This window comes from Diadema antillarum, unplaced genomic scaffold (genome assembly GCF_040938485.1).
Source record: "Diadema antillarum isolate AM-2024a unplaced genomic scaffold, OU_Dant_1.0 seq00001373_RagTag, whole genome shotgun sequence".
NCBI lineage: Eukaryota > Metazoa > Echinodermata > Echinoidea > Diadematoida > Diadematidae > Diadema > Diadema antillarum.
Window position 1 is genome coordinate 1,213,625 of NW_027272134.1, and position 15,019 is coordinate 1,228,643.

Genomic DNA, 15,019 nt, shown 5'->3' on the forward strand with positions numbered 1-15,019 from the left:
CAAATTAGAACTTGATTAAACGATTCTTACTCTCAGAAGGTGCTGTGTTGATAGAATTTGGCAGTTAGAAAAATGATCTGAATGTTTCTGTGAATTTTTGCACAGAGCACAGATGTTCAAACTTGTAATGAACAGAAAGTCCTCTGTGAAACTGATGCTAGATTCTCTCAGCATCTGAATGAATGTGGTGGTACGTTTTGTCATACTCGATGTTATCATAAAGGATAAACTGTATCCACACCCTTCCTTCTCTTTGTAATGATATTTTTGGCACATCTAAAAAGGCACTCAGAATCTGTAATCGATGAATTCCAGTGTATCTTTCCATCGCCCCACTCTGCCGGCACGCTTTTGTCAGAGCATTTGTGCTGCTTAAGTGAGTGAGTTGCACCGTGCTTTGCTGGACTGAAGTCAACAGCAGAATAAATTCATTATTCAATTGAAGTTTGATGCCATCGTGTGTGTTGCTGCTCAGTGAGCTAGGTTTTCAGTGACATATGGTTGCGTTCACACTGGACTAATTTACAAATTCTGAGAGTTCTCATATTGCTCGTAGATCTAGCATGATACATTTGTAGAGTTGCACCATTCTTTGCAGCACTGAAGTCAACAGCAGAATAAATTAATTATTCAATTGAAGTTTGATGCCATCGTGTGTGTTGCTGCTCAGTGAGCTAGGTTTTCAGTGACATATGGTTCGTTCACACTGGACTAATCTACAAATTCTGAGAGTTCTCATATTGCTCGTAGATCTAGCATATATACATTTGTAGAGTTGCACCATTCTTTGCAGCACTGAAGTCAACAGCAGAATGAATTAATTATTCAATTGAAGTTTGATGCTATTATGTGTGTTGCTACTCAGTGAGCTAGGTTTTCAGTGACATATGGTTCGTTCACACTGGACTATTCTACAAATTCTGAGAGTTCTCATGTTGCTCATAGATCTAGCATAGTACATTTGTAGAGTTGTACCATTTTTTGCAGGAATGAAATCAACAGCGGAATAAATTCATTATTCAACTGAAGTTTGATACCATTGTGTATGGCTTGTCTGTTAGTTAGGTTTTTAGTGGCATGTGGTTGCATTCACACTTGAATAATTTTCAAGTTCTGGTTGCATATCCACTTCCTTTAAAGGAGCTGATGCTTTATATTTCAGACTGTGTTGTGAAGTGGAGATTTCTAATGCAATTTAAAAAGAATGAAATTTCAAGTTACATGTATCAGGCATGAAGTCACTAATCCTGTGTAAGATAATATTTAAGATTTTCTCTTTTTCCACACAATGTGTGTCAAATGCCATTTTTATGAAGGCAATGTTCTGTAATCATTCCTCCTGCAATGATGCAAATATGCAAAATGTGCGTTCATTTCTACCTTCACGCAGGAAGAATCTGACCGATTACATCAACCACATTTGACTCATTGATGAGGTTTCTCAGCTGATATGGCCATGAGGCTTTTAGACGCCATGGTTACAGGGTTTCATTCTTCATGGCTGATGGACTGCTATTGTACCTCACTTTCATTACCTGAATGGCAAATACTGGCATGATTCGATACAGACCTCATCTAATATGCTAGACATTTTCTCCCTGCAGTCAAAAAATGCCCTCCGGAAAAAAGAAAAAAATCAAGGGCCCAGAAAATGGCAATAAATGTAAATCTAGACCTTTCTGTTAAAGATTTCACAGCTACTAGCTAGAGTTTACTTTGGAATGGATTAATTTGCTGGGAGAGAGAGAAAAAAATGACTGTATAACAGTGCATATTATTTTTTCTGAACAATCTAATCTTCCACATGTGTGAACACCACCAATGTATAACTATACCGGGTGACGCAATTGAGAGAGAAGTGAATACGTGTATTGCTGCAGGAGATTTGAATACAACTGCGCAGATGGGGGTGTATCCGAGCTGGGGTGACTTCTTGGTTGCCATGGGAATGCATAGCTTTGTTATTTTCCCCCCTCTTGTCATAAATGTAAGCCTGACTAAGCATATGCCAAGGGTACGTCAGCAGAATTATGCAGTAAGTACCTTACTCTCATCTGGTAAGGGCGATACCAATCTATTGACCCAAAATGTTTGCGCGTGGCTGATTGTCATTCATTTGCATAGCAAGCATCTCGCTCTCTCTCTCCTGGATAGTAGAGGTCTCGAGTCTGTTGGCAGTAACTGACACACAGACATGGCATTACCTATGTTGTGCGGGAAAATGCTCTCTCAGTGGATTCTGCGAGTGTTGAGCTAATATCCTTCTTCTAAATGTGCATTACACATCAAAAAAATGGCTACTCTGGCAAGATTCTCTTTGCCATTCACGTCGCCCGGTGGAAACACCACGGCGGATGCTATTCAAATCCAGGAGCTGGTCAAAGCTTGCTGTTTCATAGCGGTGGGGCTGATTGCTGTGGTGGGCAACATCTTTGTGATTTTCATGGTGGCCGTGTCACGGAAACTTCACACCATCACCAACATCTTTGTCATCAACTTGAGCATTGCAGACCTTCTCATAGGGCTCCTGTTTCCCTTGCAAAGCCTGTGGATCCTTCATCTGGAGGATGCTTTATCGCTGCCTGAATGGGCCTGTACCACCATTGGAGCTCTGATCATCATTGCGATAGGATGTAGTGTGTCAACACTTGCTTTTATTGCCTTCAACCGCTACATTCTAATTGCGAGATCTCGCGTTGTGTATCAAAGAGTCTTCACACCCCTGAACATTACACTCATGGTTTCTTCTACGTGGCTGAACCTGACTGGTTTTCTTATCATCCCGCAGGCGGTTGGATATGGAAGTCTTGGCTACGACACCTACTTGGAACTGTGTGCATGGGATCCAGCCCATGAATATGATGTGATATATAAGAGTGGGGCACTTGCTTTCCTGACTATTCCTCTATTGCTCTCCAGCCTCTGCTACTGGCTCCTGTTTCGATATGTAAAGAACCACCTGAGTAACCTTGCTGCCCACCGGCAAAACGCGCCGCCGGTTGCCTCAACCAGACGTATCGACATAGTCATCACCAAGAACCTGCTCTTGGTCATATGCACATTCTATGTCTGCATCTTGCCGTTTGTCATTGCGTACTGTGCTACCGGCTTCGTGGCCAATCCCCAGCAGTATGGACAAATGGCAGCATACCTTGCCATCCTGCTTGGTCTCAACAGCTGCCTGAACCCACTCTTCTACTGCCTGAAGCACCCTCACTTCCGAGAGGTCTTCGGCTTTGTCATCAGGTGCCAGCTGTCTAAGGTCCCCTTGCCTTCCCGCATCCTCAAATCAGTCCTGACCAAGCCGGACAGGCGTGGCGGCCTAACTGACACTACCACGTGGAATGCCCGGACAGAGACAAATATATCTTGATGATTTACCATTACGGAGGAGAGCTATATTTTTCTCCCTGCAATATTTGATGCAGGAAATGACTGATATTCATATGGATTTAACCATCTAGCAGAACTGAATGTTTCACAATGAAACTTGGATAAGTTTATGACTTATAAACAGTTTATTGTTGATGAAACTTATTTTTTTGTTTATTATTCACATATCAGCACCTTTTGGTTTTCCTCCCCAAAATACCTATGGCAATGAGAAATGTTAAAATAGTCTTGTTACAGGTGAGAGAACATTACGAATTGTTATCTGTGATCATTCATTTGTAATATCATGTCCTTTTTCTTATTGAACTAGGATCACATGCTAGTTCAGTGTTTGAGCCGAAGTTCAATTTTATTTATTTGTTCTTTTTTTTTTCCGGGCACGGGGCAGGGGGTGGTGATATCATTCATATGACTTCATTTGCAGTATTTGAAAGTACTTTCAGTTTTATCTGTTTTACAATATTAAAGGGATTAGGTGAATATTTTACTTTTTCTCTGATGTATCTGTCATGAAATGTCAAGTGTCAATTGTCTACTGAACCATAGCATGTGATACTTGCTGGATAGTTGAAATTTGACAATGGACTGATATTTGCAATGATTTTCTTGCAACCCTTGTCTTTTTAAATGTAATTGGATAAATCGATTAAAGGATAAGATAGAAAAGACTTAGCATTTTATTGTGATTGGATCTATGCACATTGTGTGTCTCATATTGTGCTTTGTATATAGATGGGCTAAAAACCAATAACTTTTGAAGTAGGAAGTTGCTTTTTGTATTAACAGTCTATATTTTTTGTTCTTAATTGCTTGCTTAAATAAGAGCATTAATTATTTCCTTGCCAAGCAAAAATAAGATCATTTATTATTTCCTAGCCATTGAGGAAAGGAATGGTATAGTTTTGATATTGAGATGAGGCTTTAGGTTTCCATTACTTTTTTTTGATGAAATTTATAATGAGAAAACTCATATGAAATATGAAAATTCTAAGAGGAATTCAAAATTTATTTGATAAAAATTAGTTTTAATATAGTTGAAATATCCAGAAACAATGAGGTCGTAATGAAAAAATAATTTTATGAGGACCATTTTGTTTTACCTTGTTTTTAGGTATCTCAGCTGGTTCAAAACTGATTTTCATCAAAAAACTGTAAATTTCTCTTGGAACTGTATGCTCTTTAATATCTCATTAGGGGTTTTTAACCGGTTGAGGATGGGATGATTTTGCTACAACACAAATTTCCCAGTCACACTTACCCGAGCATACTCAGGACTCGTTCTCAAAAGGATAATTACCTCGCAAGGAGTTAAACTCTGAAAGTATTCGTTTTCCTGTGAAATGGAGAAAATATTTTATTCACAAGTGATAATTAACAAACATCTATAGTGATTTAGTATTTTTTTTAAAATCAAGATTTCTCTTGTGGCTGTTTTTTTTAAATCTTTTTTTTAAAGAAACAATAGAAGAAGTAGGTTTTCTGTATTTTGGTTTTATTTTTTATTTTTTATTACACTAGACTGCCTTATGAGTTGTATGAGTTTTGTACAAGTGTAGAAATTCTTGTTTCATTTTGGACCATATAATTGTTAATCTTCTCATGCTGCAGATTATACTAATATAAAAAAAAGAAAAGAATAATTCCAGCCGCACTTAAGTCTGACAAAGAAAGTGGCTGCATGCAGCCAAAATGATAGAAAAACAAGGGATGACTTTATTTGCATGCACATTTAGGAGCAACCGTCAAATGTCTAATGATTTTGTCAGGCAAAAATGTGATTTTAGAATTTTGGATTTACTTCTTTTTTCTTGGTTTTTTATAGACATCTACCTAGCTATTTTTTTACATAATATATTTCTTTTTGGAAAAAAAAAATCTCTTTCTAATTTCTTATTCTCCAATGAACTTTACTAACGCGTCATCAAGAAGCCATATTGTAGCTACTCTGAAGTATGCACTTTTTCTTAGTGACAGTGTAAAAAAAAAGACAATCCACTGACTACTGTAAAAGCAGAAATACATGTATTCGTGATATGAAACTTTTGTGCATTGGAGCTAACAGCCTTTTTTTGCACCATGAAGCTTTTGCGAATTGCCACTGAAATTCAGTGCATTGTGTGTACAAACGCTTGAATCGCATATCTTGGCGCACGAAATTCGCGAAAGTTTTATGCACGTGAGAATTTCTGGTTTTACAGTACAATGTGTTTGGTGAGAAAGACAGATATTGTACACATGAAGCAATGAATCTGTTTTACTGCTACACTGCCATAAGTTTCTATCCTCTCATAATGTCTATACAATTGTAGTAGGATAGAATTTATGATTATAAATATATGACCTGTTAAGACCTTTCCCATAGTACAGGGTATTCTTCACTTGCCTGACATTCTCTTTCTGATCTGCTGATGGCCAGATAGCTAAGGTAGGTAATAAGAGAGTGAAGTTGTTTTTGAATGAGTTCTTTGGTAAAGGATCGACATTTCCTGTTAATAAGAAAGAGACAAAAGTGTTTATCAAACTTACTGGAGCGTGGGTAATTTTGATAATGATGGTATCGATTTTTTTTTTTCAGGGCTGTTTTATATTGGTCTTCATCTTGCCTTTGAATCATGTGGAAACACAATTAGCAGAAAGGTAGGGGGAGGGTGTTGTGATGGAAACGCATATTATACACTTCAGCTGCCGTCAAATGAGTGTATGGACAAGAATAGTGTAGATGTGCGGCTATTTCTGAATCAATGTCAGATACACTGTTGCCGTGGTAGTTCTATGTGACAGGGCGCTACAGCCAGGATATCATATAATGCAGAGTTACCCCTCCATGAGCAGTATTCATATAGACTATCAACCCTTAAATGACAATTTCAAGTGTGGCAAATAAAATGTATTAGTGGAAAATGAGCAAAGAAAATGGGATTCCATTGGGAATAAGATGTATGACAGTACTTTCAGAGGAGCGTATTCATTACCACGATGGCAACAAAGATAAGAAGCATTTGTTGCACACCCAAAAAGCTAAATGTGTAGCATCCATGTGGAGATAACTGTGCAAAGTTTATAACCTTCAGTCATTCTGTAGGTCTTTTTTGTTTTGTTTTTAATGACAGCATTTATTAGTGTGTAATGTACATCCTGAGTGATGTATTGAATACAACATGAATCACAGTGAATAATATCTAAACCATATATTGACTTTATAAAGGCAAATAAGCATGATTTTCTCTCTAGCATCATGTTTTTAATGTTTTTTTTTTCAATAATGTAAGACATACAACCAAATAAAAAAAAAATATATATATATACTGCATTTTCATGCAAAGACTTGTTACATTGTGATACCAGCAAGTGAATAGTTGGTGCGATGCAAACAGTCTTGACACGATCTCATTAAAAAGGATTTGATATGGTTTTTCTCTTAGCTGTCTTACATTGTATTTTTTGAAGAAAAAAAAAAGAAGTAGCAGCAGAAGTTCATTGTTTTGTGAGGACAAGCTATGACCGTTGCTTGTATCAACCATCTTATTGTCATATGAGCATTCATGGCAGCCAGTTTATGAGATTTTATGTTGAAAAATGGGTATATACATGTCTTTTAATCAAGCACCTCACATTCTGGCCATACCCAACTGGATGTAATATGAAATACTATTAATGCAATAAACATGACTACAACCAGAACACTTTGGAGCGTATTTGTTACGGTGGTTTGATTAGTTGTGTATTATTGTTTGAAAACTTATTGTGCCATGTGGGTAATTACTGGATGAAACTGAGCAGGTGGATTGCTTTGGCCTTTGATTGCATTGAGCAAAATCTTTTTGCATCATTTCCTCTCAGAATATGATAATATATAGAATGCATGACAAATACATAGGAATAATCATTGAAGAAATGAATATGAATTTTTCAACCTTTGAAAGATATGTTCAATAAGAGAGCCAATATAAGACTAGAAATAGCATAAAATGCAGTATACATTCTATTACATTCCAAATGAGACCATTCTTTGCTACATGAGCTGGGAGTGCTACAGGCAAAAATATCATCATTACATGACAATTGTGAGGTATAAAGAAGAGTTTAAACAAAGACAAGGCTATTGCTCTGCAGAGATTGTGCAAGACGTCCCACATGATCCATCCTATCCACCACCATGCAACCAACCAGTAGAGGGCAGGTTGAATGGAAAAAAATCAACACTTTCACCTGGCCGTATCTCAGTGCCGTTGATCTGCGAAGACGGGAAATGATTTCCTGCTTTCTGCTGGTGATTTTGCGGTTTCCGTCGACTCCTTCCTCCCCATGATAGCTGCTGTCAGTGTGGGCTGGCTTGATCGGCAAGGATTTCCACCCCTTGAGTAACTCGTGCCATTAAAGTCTCCTTTATCCCACCTACTAGAGAGGTGTTAGTTTATGTAAATCTGCCAGATCTTGCCAGGGTTGATTTCAATTGTGCCTGCTTTAAATGTCACAGCTGAATATATTTTCAACAATTTGCGGGGTCAGTTCGGCTTGTGTAAAATGCTAGTGTGGAGTTGGAATTGTGTATTTGCCTGCCTTGTGTACACTTGAAAAAGAATAGGTTTTGAACTCACAGATTTCTAATATTATAAAGAGACAATAAACACTTAAATCTGTTGAGAAACTTTATATATATATATATATATATATATATATATATATATATATATATATATATATATGTATATATATATATATATATATATATATGTATGTATATATATATATATATATATATATATATATATATATATGTATATATATATATATATATATGTATATATATATATACATATATATATATATATATATATATATATATATATATATATATGTATATATAATTTCTCTTTTTTTTTTGCTACTCTGAGCTGTAAGGATTCAAAGTTTTTGGCTACAATTTTAGGGTTATCTGACGGGGAAAGTGATGGACGCATTCTCCCAAAAACCAACTTTCTTCCATTTACTCATGGCTTTTGGAGTAGTCTATGATATAATAATGGTAATGATTTTGTTAATGAAAGTGATAATATGATGAGGATGATGTTGATAGTGATTAAAATAATGCTAAAGCTAATTATATAGTTGATTATGATGATTCCATGATTGATGTAGACATTTTGTAGTAAAGATGACTCCAGGACTTGATGAAACAGAATGATGTTGGCTCTACTTCAAAGTTACGGACTTTTAGCAGCACTCAGCGAGGTTTAAAATATTTTTCCATTATGCAGCATTTCACAGTTTGTAGATTATATTTAGTATATACTGTGTAAGCAGTTTTGCTAAATTTTTTCCTTTTTTTCTCTCCAAAAGTGAGGGATGGGTTAAAAATCTTGGGAGGTTGGAGAGTATATGTGTGGAATGCTAAAATTGAAATCATAGAAAGCAATGTGCAGTCATCATGGTATCCGGAGAATTATTTGATTTGATCAGATTAACCCCCCCCCCCCCCCTTAATATTTTCTGTTTGAATGTAGTGAAGAGATGTAGGGTCATGATGACGACTAAAATCTGATGGATGTAGCCTATATATTTCTACCAGCAGCTGTCTGATCCCCCCACCCCCATGTAAGTTTAGGTCTGGGTTATGTTTGATCAAGGAGCTTCAAACACATGGAGATACAACGCTCACTTTCCTTTAGAAGTAAGCTGTGATGCCGCCGTCGTAAAACAGTGGGTGGTTGACCCTTATCTAATCTACTGGAATGTCACTCTGACCGCAATTCGAAAGCCCCGCGGAAAAATACGTCATCGGAAGTCAACGCTCTCGCAATGCATTGTGGACAAATACGTCATCGGAAGTCAACGTTCTCGCAATGCATTGTGGACGCGAAGCGATATTCGGTGATGTTTAGCCATACAGCTCTATGGCGATACTGTACTGTAGCGTGTATTAGCTAGCTAACTCATCGCGCTCGTTAATTGCTTGACAAGCTTCCGTAATTCCGTGGCGGACAAAACAAAAATGACTTCGTCTTCACTGACACTGGATGATAGAGACGTGATATGTATTTGTTCCATCCCCAAAACATCTAATCTCATATCCTGTTCTAATGTTTCGTGTACAATCGGTATTTACCACTCCGAATGTGTTGGACTGCAGCTGCACGGGCACGGGAGTGCTGGAAAATCGGATTGGTTTTGCGAGTTATGCGATGCCGATGAGACAGACGACGTATTGGAAGGGGATGTTGAACTTAATTCGGAAACTAAAAAAGGTACCGTTGAATTCATTGTTCTTACTGAGTGATATCATTACAAAAAAAAAAAAAAAAAATTGATAGGTACAGTCAGTGTCAGCATATGCAGCTGCAGGAGGTGGTGGTCTGGATGATCGCTGAGCAAGTTTTTTTTTGAACACTGAAAGTTGGATCATTTGAGCTGTAGACTTTACAATACGAAAACCAAGGAGCTTCAAACACACTGTTTGAAGCTCCTTGAAATCCCTGTCTGCCACAGATAATATTTTCTGATAATTGATAGTACTTCAGAGAGGTATTAAATAGTAGCCAGTTAATACTTGATTTATAATAGACCTACCACGTCACTAATATTAATGATAATCATTTCCATTTGAAAAAAAAATAATAATAATGTGTCTCCAAAAGAAATAGTTACACTTACAATAATACAAATTAATGGTTACAGTAATCAAATAACAGTCGTGATGCAATGCTGATTAAAAATAAAAATGATAAGTAATTTACCAATGATAAAAATAATTTAAGCGATAGTCATAAGGATACTGCAGTTACTGCTGCTGCTAACAAGAAATATGATGGGGGGGGGGGGTTGGTGTCGGGCTTGTATTCAGGGAAAATTTGATATCCGAGTATGTCATTGCAGAATCATTGCTACAGTACATGGCATGAACAAGTCTTAAAATGAAAATCCCATAATTTTTATTGTCAATAATGATCTACCTACAGCGTACTAGTAGTGTATTTGACTACTAGTAATAGTATGTCGAAGTGGCTTTGCACCCTCAGCCTGATTTTGTTTAGGAGCTGACGGAGGGCTCTTGAGAAAAATTAATAAAATGACAAAAATTCTCTTTCCTTTTCTCTATAGTTATACTTGCTGCTTTGTGCTTGTATGTTTTATTTGCATGTATCAAAATATTAATAGGTCCAATAGGAATCAAGCTGATTACCTCTTCTTTAATCCTCATCTTCAGATGACCATATGGAACAATCATATGAACAGCATGAACCAGGATCTTCGTCTGATCAACAACCGAAACTGCCTAAGCAACAACAGAAGGTGATTCCATGTAAGTACAAGTGTATACCCAAAATTGGGTCCAATTCTGGTCATTTAAGGAAGAGCAATTTGATGAATTTTAAAATCAAAAGGCATACATGTAGTTCTTAAATGTAACATTGAAAAAAAAATTGAGGAAAAAATAGAAATGACTGGTACTTCACAAATTTAGTTGGTGAATTTAAAAGTACATGTATATGAGGTTTCATTCTTTTTTTCCCCCATTTCAATCTAATTTCTCTTTCATCAACAACGTAAACTATATATGTACATTTCTTAATGAAGAAAATTTTTAAAGCCTGTTGTCCTTTTTCTTTTCTAGTGCACGGCTCCAAGGTCGTTAAGAGTGTCATGGAAGCAGGGTACGACATCTATAAGGAAGCACTTGAAAGGGCACAAAAGGATGATCATTTAAAAAACTACCCTACAGGCCGAGAAGTCATTAGAGTTTGTGAACTTTTGTTAAAGTCCCCGACCGATGAGAGCAGGAAATCAGCCCTTGGACTTGTTGAGAGCGTACATACTTGTGCATGTGCTGGTGATGCATTTCCTGTTGGACCAGCAGCCAACGAGAAAATTTGCAGTGCCTTTCACCGCCTTCGAACGCAGACATCTCTACAACATACCTGGCAGACACTTCTTCTTCAGAGCAACATAACATCCTCACCCCAAACTTCACATCTTTCACTTCAGTATATACTGCGCCAACTTCTTCACATCATCACACACCGGAGACTCATTCAGCCCGATGAAATCCAGACTGATGACTCAGCAAATCTCACAGAGCATGATGAAAATGTCTTGAGATATGTGGCTGGCTACATCCCTTTCGCATTAAGTAAAAGATACACCAAGACAAACTCCAAATTCTACAGGACTTTACAATCTTGGAGGGGTTCAGATGAAGACATTGTTGCAGATACATTTCTTGAGTACACATGTACTTGGACGAATCTTGTTAATAGAGGGGGGCTTTTCCGTGTTAAGGACAATGTTTACATGCTGTTCCGGGCCATGGAAATTCAAACAAAAAGAACACTTAATATGAATCTTGCTCAATCTCCTGACCTTGGAGGCTTGTTGACCAAAGCTTTACTGCAAAGTGAACATGTTCTACATTGTTGGACCTCCCTCATTGAAGATTTGACTGAAAGTGAAGCACAAACATTGCTGCTTACTGTTGTAAGATACTGGGTAAAGATCAGGGTTAATGCCTTTGTACGAGTGTTTCTAAATCTACGCAAAGAGGAACAAGCAAAGAAAAAAAGGAGTAAGAAAATAGCACGCAAAGGAGAAAAGAGTTTAAGGAAAACTCTTCAGAAGTAATGAGCGAATCATTTGTGACAATCAGCAACATTGTCCTTAATTTCTACCGGTAGTATAATCTGGGATCATTGATGTCAAAAAAACAAAAAATTTTTCAGTTATACAGTTTGAAGTACAACTTTGGTCAACATTCATTCCTAAAATTAAGAACAGATGGAGAGGAGAGCAATTGTCCATGTATAACAACTGATGAAGCTAAATGCTGTAATGCTGTGATTATTCATGGAATCTTTATTAATGGTGCCTGTCAGTATTGTACGTTGTAACATTGTACATCCATCCTTCAGCAAGCTTTGTATTTGGCAATACACATATTAACAGAAAAGAAGTTTGTTAATGTATACATTAAAAACAGCTAGCACAATGAAATAGATCCCTAAGTGTTCATTGATTAACCATTCTGGTCACTTCATCTACAGGTCCATTCTTTGCTAGAATACGAGTTTCATAAATTGCTATGTTGGGCAAGCTGCTGCATTATATCGCTTTGAATTGAGTTAAGTGCCTAACCAACGGAGAAAAATGAAGGGTCGTTTGTACCCATGTGCACATGAGATATCCCCGATCTGGCTTGGTCCGTACGCTGATACCACCCAGCAGTTACCTGGCAACAGGGTGAATGCACCTGCAATAATGTTGTATTTGCATAGTGTGTTATTGTACAGTGAACGAGGAGTCTCTCTATTTCTCTCTCTCCTGTTCTTTCTCACCATCTTTCATAATCGCTGCCCCCTTCTTCTTTGTTTTTCTTTCTTAGCATCACCTGCGTTCCTGTCCGTGTATGTTTTGTTGTGTAACTGTTTTTGTTGTGTAAAATTAGGTTGTCTTGTTGTAAAAACTCTTAATTTATTTATCTTTGTATGAGGCCCCAATATCAAGTTCGGCTTACTGGGGATCCTCCTGTATGGTACCTTGACTTTTTTGTTTGTTATCATTATGTGTTCGTTCTTTATCACTATGATTTGATTACCTGTCATGTGCAAAATCAGCCATAAATTATTATAAATCATGTGTTTACATCTGAAAGTGATCAGAGTTGATTATGTTGTACCATGCAGAAACAATAAAATGAAATGAAATGAAATGAAATAGTGTTATAGCTTACAATGTTATATAAATTATCTACAAACGAAACAGAATATGACCACTAAAATAATGATGATAATGATGATAACAGCTCTGATAAAGATGCATCAATTTTAGATGTAACAAAGATATATTTGACAGCTTGTCCAGTCACAATGCAGGTCTCAAGTAACAGCTTTGCAGTTGTATTGCTAGACCTTGCCAGTATGTACTAAATGTTGACAAGATACATTTTCATTTTGCAAGTGAAAATTGCCATAGATAATACAGTGCACTCCCGTTATAACGAACACGGTTATAATATTCCGGTCATAACGAAGTAAAAATTTGGGCTGCAATGTCATCCACTGCATGTATTTCTATTGTTTATTTTCGGTTATAATGAAATTCCGATAATAACGAAAGAAAACTGCCGGTCCCGAGGACTTCGTTATAACGGGAGTCCACTGTACTTAAAAAAAAAAATACTTGAAAAAAAAAATTCTTAAACCTCCTTCAGACACGATTTGCAATTATCACACAGGTAGCTAAATAGACAGTGACATGAATGTGTAAGCTGATATAATTCGAAGACAAAGTAAATGCATCTTTATCAGCAAATTTTGCACCATTCCTGTTCATCTGGAAAAAATAAATAAAATGTGCACATGGTGATGTCAGGACTGTACAGTGTTTATATTGATCATGATTTTTTTTTTTTTTTGGTATGAAAGTTACATTGACAGAGCAAGAAGCAACATTCAAGTTGTTATTTATGATATGAAATCAATTATGAAATATACAAATGCATAGCATATCACGACCTTTATTTGCTCTCGACAAGGAGCCTGAATAATGGAGAGAAAGAGAGAGAGAGAGAGAAAGAAAGGAAGAGGAGGGAATGAGGGCTAGAGAAAAAGTATCAAAATGACAGGACATGAAATTAAAAGAGAAAAATTAGCATTTTCTTTCCCAACAAAAAGTAACAAGTAATCAGGGTCGGCGAAAAAACATAGCGTGTTTTGACACATGTTTTAAAACATGTCTTAAAACACCTTTTTTTTTTAGCAAAAAAAAAAAAAAAAATGTTTCGAAACACCCCATTGACACATCTACTAAACATATGTTTGTCTATGTGAATTGTAATTTTCATTTTTTCAAATGCTTTTCTCCTGACCAGTGCATGAACATAAATCCAAAGAAAGTAGGAAATCTCTATCTTCTCCTGTATATCTCCCCTCTTTCTTTCTTTCTCTCTCCCTGTACCTCTCTCTCTCTTCCTCTCTCTCTTCTGCCTTTCTAGCTCTATCACTGACTCTCTTTTGCTCTTTCTCTTATATTCTCTATCTCTCCCCCTCCCACCTCTTTAACATTAGTTCTTCTCACATAAAACCATACCAAGGAGATTCAGAAGCTCCTTGACCATACTAATATTCATATGAAATGTGATACAGTGTATGATTATTTTACAACTCTAGATCCCTGTAACACCTCCTCAATCATGATGAAAAGCAGCACAAGTCAATTTTTTTTGGTGATAAATTTGTTACTTTAATAGCATGCAACGCGATATTTCATGACCGTATACCCAGATATGCAATTCGAGAGTCATGCAACATTTAACAAGTGCATATCAAGCCCCAAATTTAAAACAAACAAAACAAACCCAAAAAAAAAAAAGAGCTTTCACCTACAAATCCAATGCAATTTCTGTTGTTAGTCAGAATTCATAAAGAATTATTTTCTTGGAGTAAAAATAAAAATTATAGATTTGTTGTTGATCGAAAAAGCGTTACTGACGATTACCTTTAAAACAACACTAATAAAAGTTGAAAACAAATAAATACAGCTGTATACAGTATGAGAAAGTTATTTAAAAAATAAAATACTTGAGAGCAAGTGGTGGCCCCGCCCCGCCCATGTTTACTTGCATTCAGACTGCAAT

The 15,019-nt window shown here is 36.6% G+C and overlaps 3 protein-coding genes across 3 annotated transcripts in view; all 3 read left to right on the plus strand.

The window, feature by feature from the left end:
- The window catches only part of LOC139708801 (DNA repair and recombination protein RAD54B-like), a 291,148-nt gene that overhangs the window by 105,199 nt on the left and 170,930 nt on the right, over positions 1-15,019 (plus strand). The gene's annotated exons all lie outside the window — the stretch shown is intronic.
- LOC139708784 (adenosine receptor A3-like) lies at positions 2,294-3,373 on the plus strand. The gene has a single exon (XM_071620732.1). It carries the CDS (start codon positions 2,294-2,296, stop codon positions 3,371-3,373), a length of 1,080 nt encoding a protein of 359 aa, XP_071476833.1.
- On the plus strand, positions 10,574-13,420 carry LOC139708779 (uncharacterized). Its single transcript, XM_071620729.1, has 2 exons — positions 10,574-10,693; positions 11,006-13,420. Exons 1-2 carry the CDS (start codon positions 10,606-10,608, stop codon positions 12,007-12,009), a joined length of 1,092 nt encoding a protein of 363 aa, XP_071476830.1. The 5' UTR covers positions 10,574-10,605; the 3' UTR covers positions 12,010-13,420.

What these genes read in the sequence shown, in the direction of transcription:
- LOC139708784 (XM_071620732.1), top strand. Translation starts at nt 2,294, where the DNA reads ATGGCTACTCTGGCAAGATTCTCTTTGCCATTCACGTCGCCCGGTGGA.
- LOC139708779 (XM_071620729.1), top strand. Translation starts at nt 10,606, where the DNA reads ATGGAACAATCATATGAACAGCATGAACCAGGATCTTCGTCTGATCAA. An exon ending in ACAACAGAAGGTGATTCCAT is followed by an intron (nt 10,694 to 11,005) that starts GTAAGTACAAGT and finishes TTTCTTTTCTAG; the next exon opens with TGCACGGCTCCAAGGTCGTT.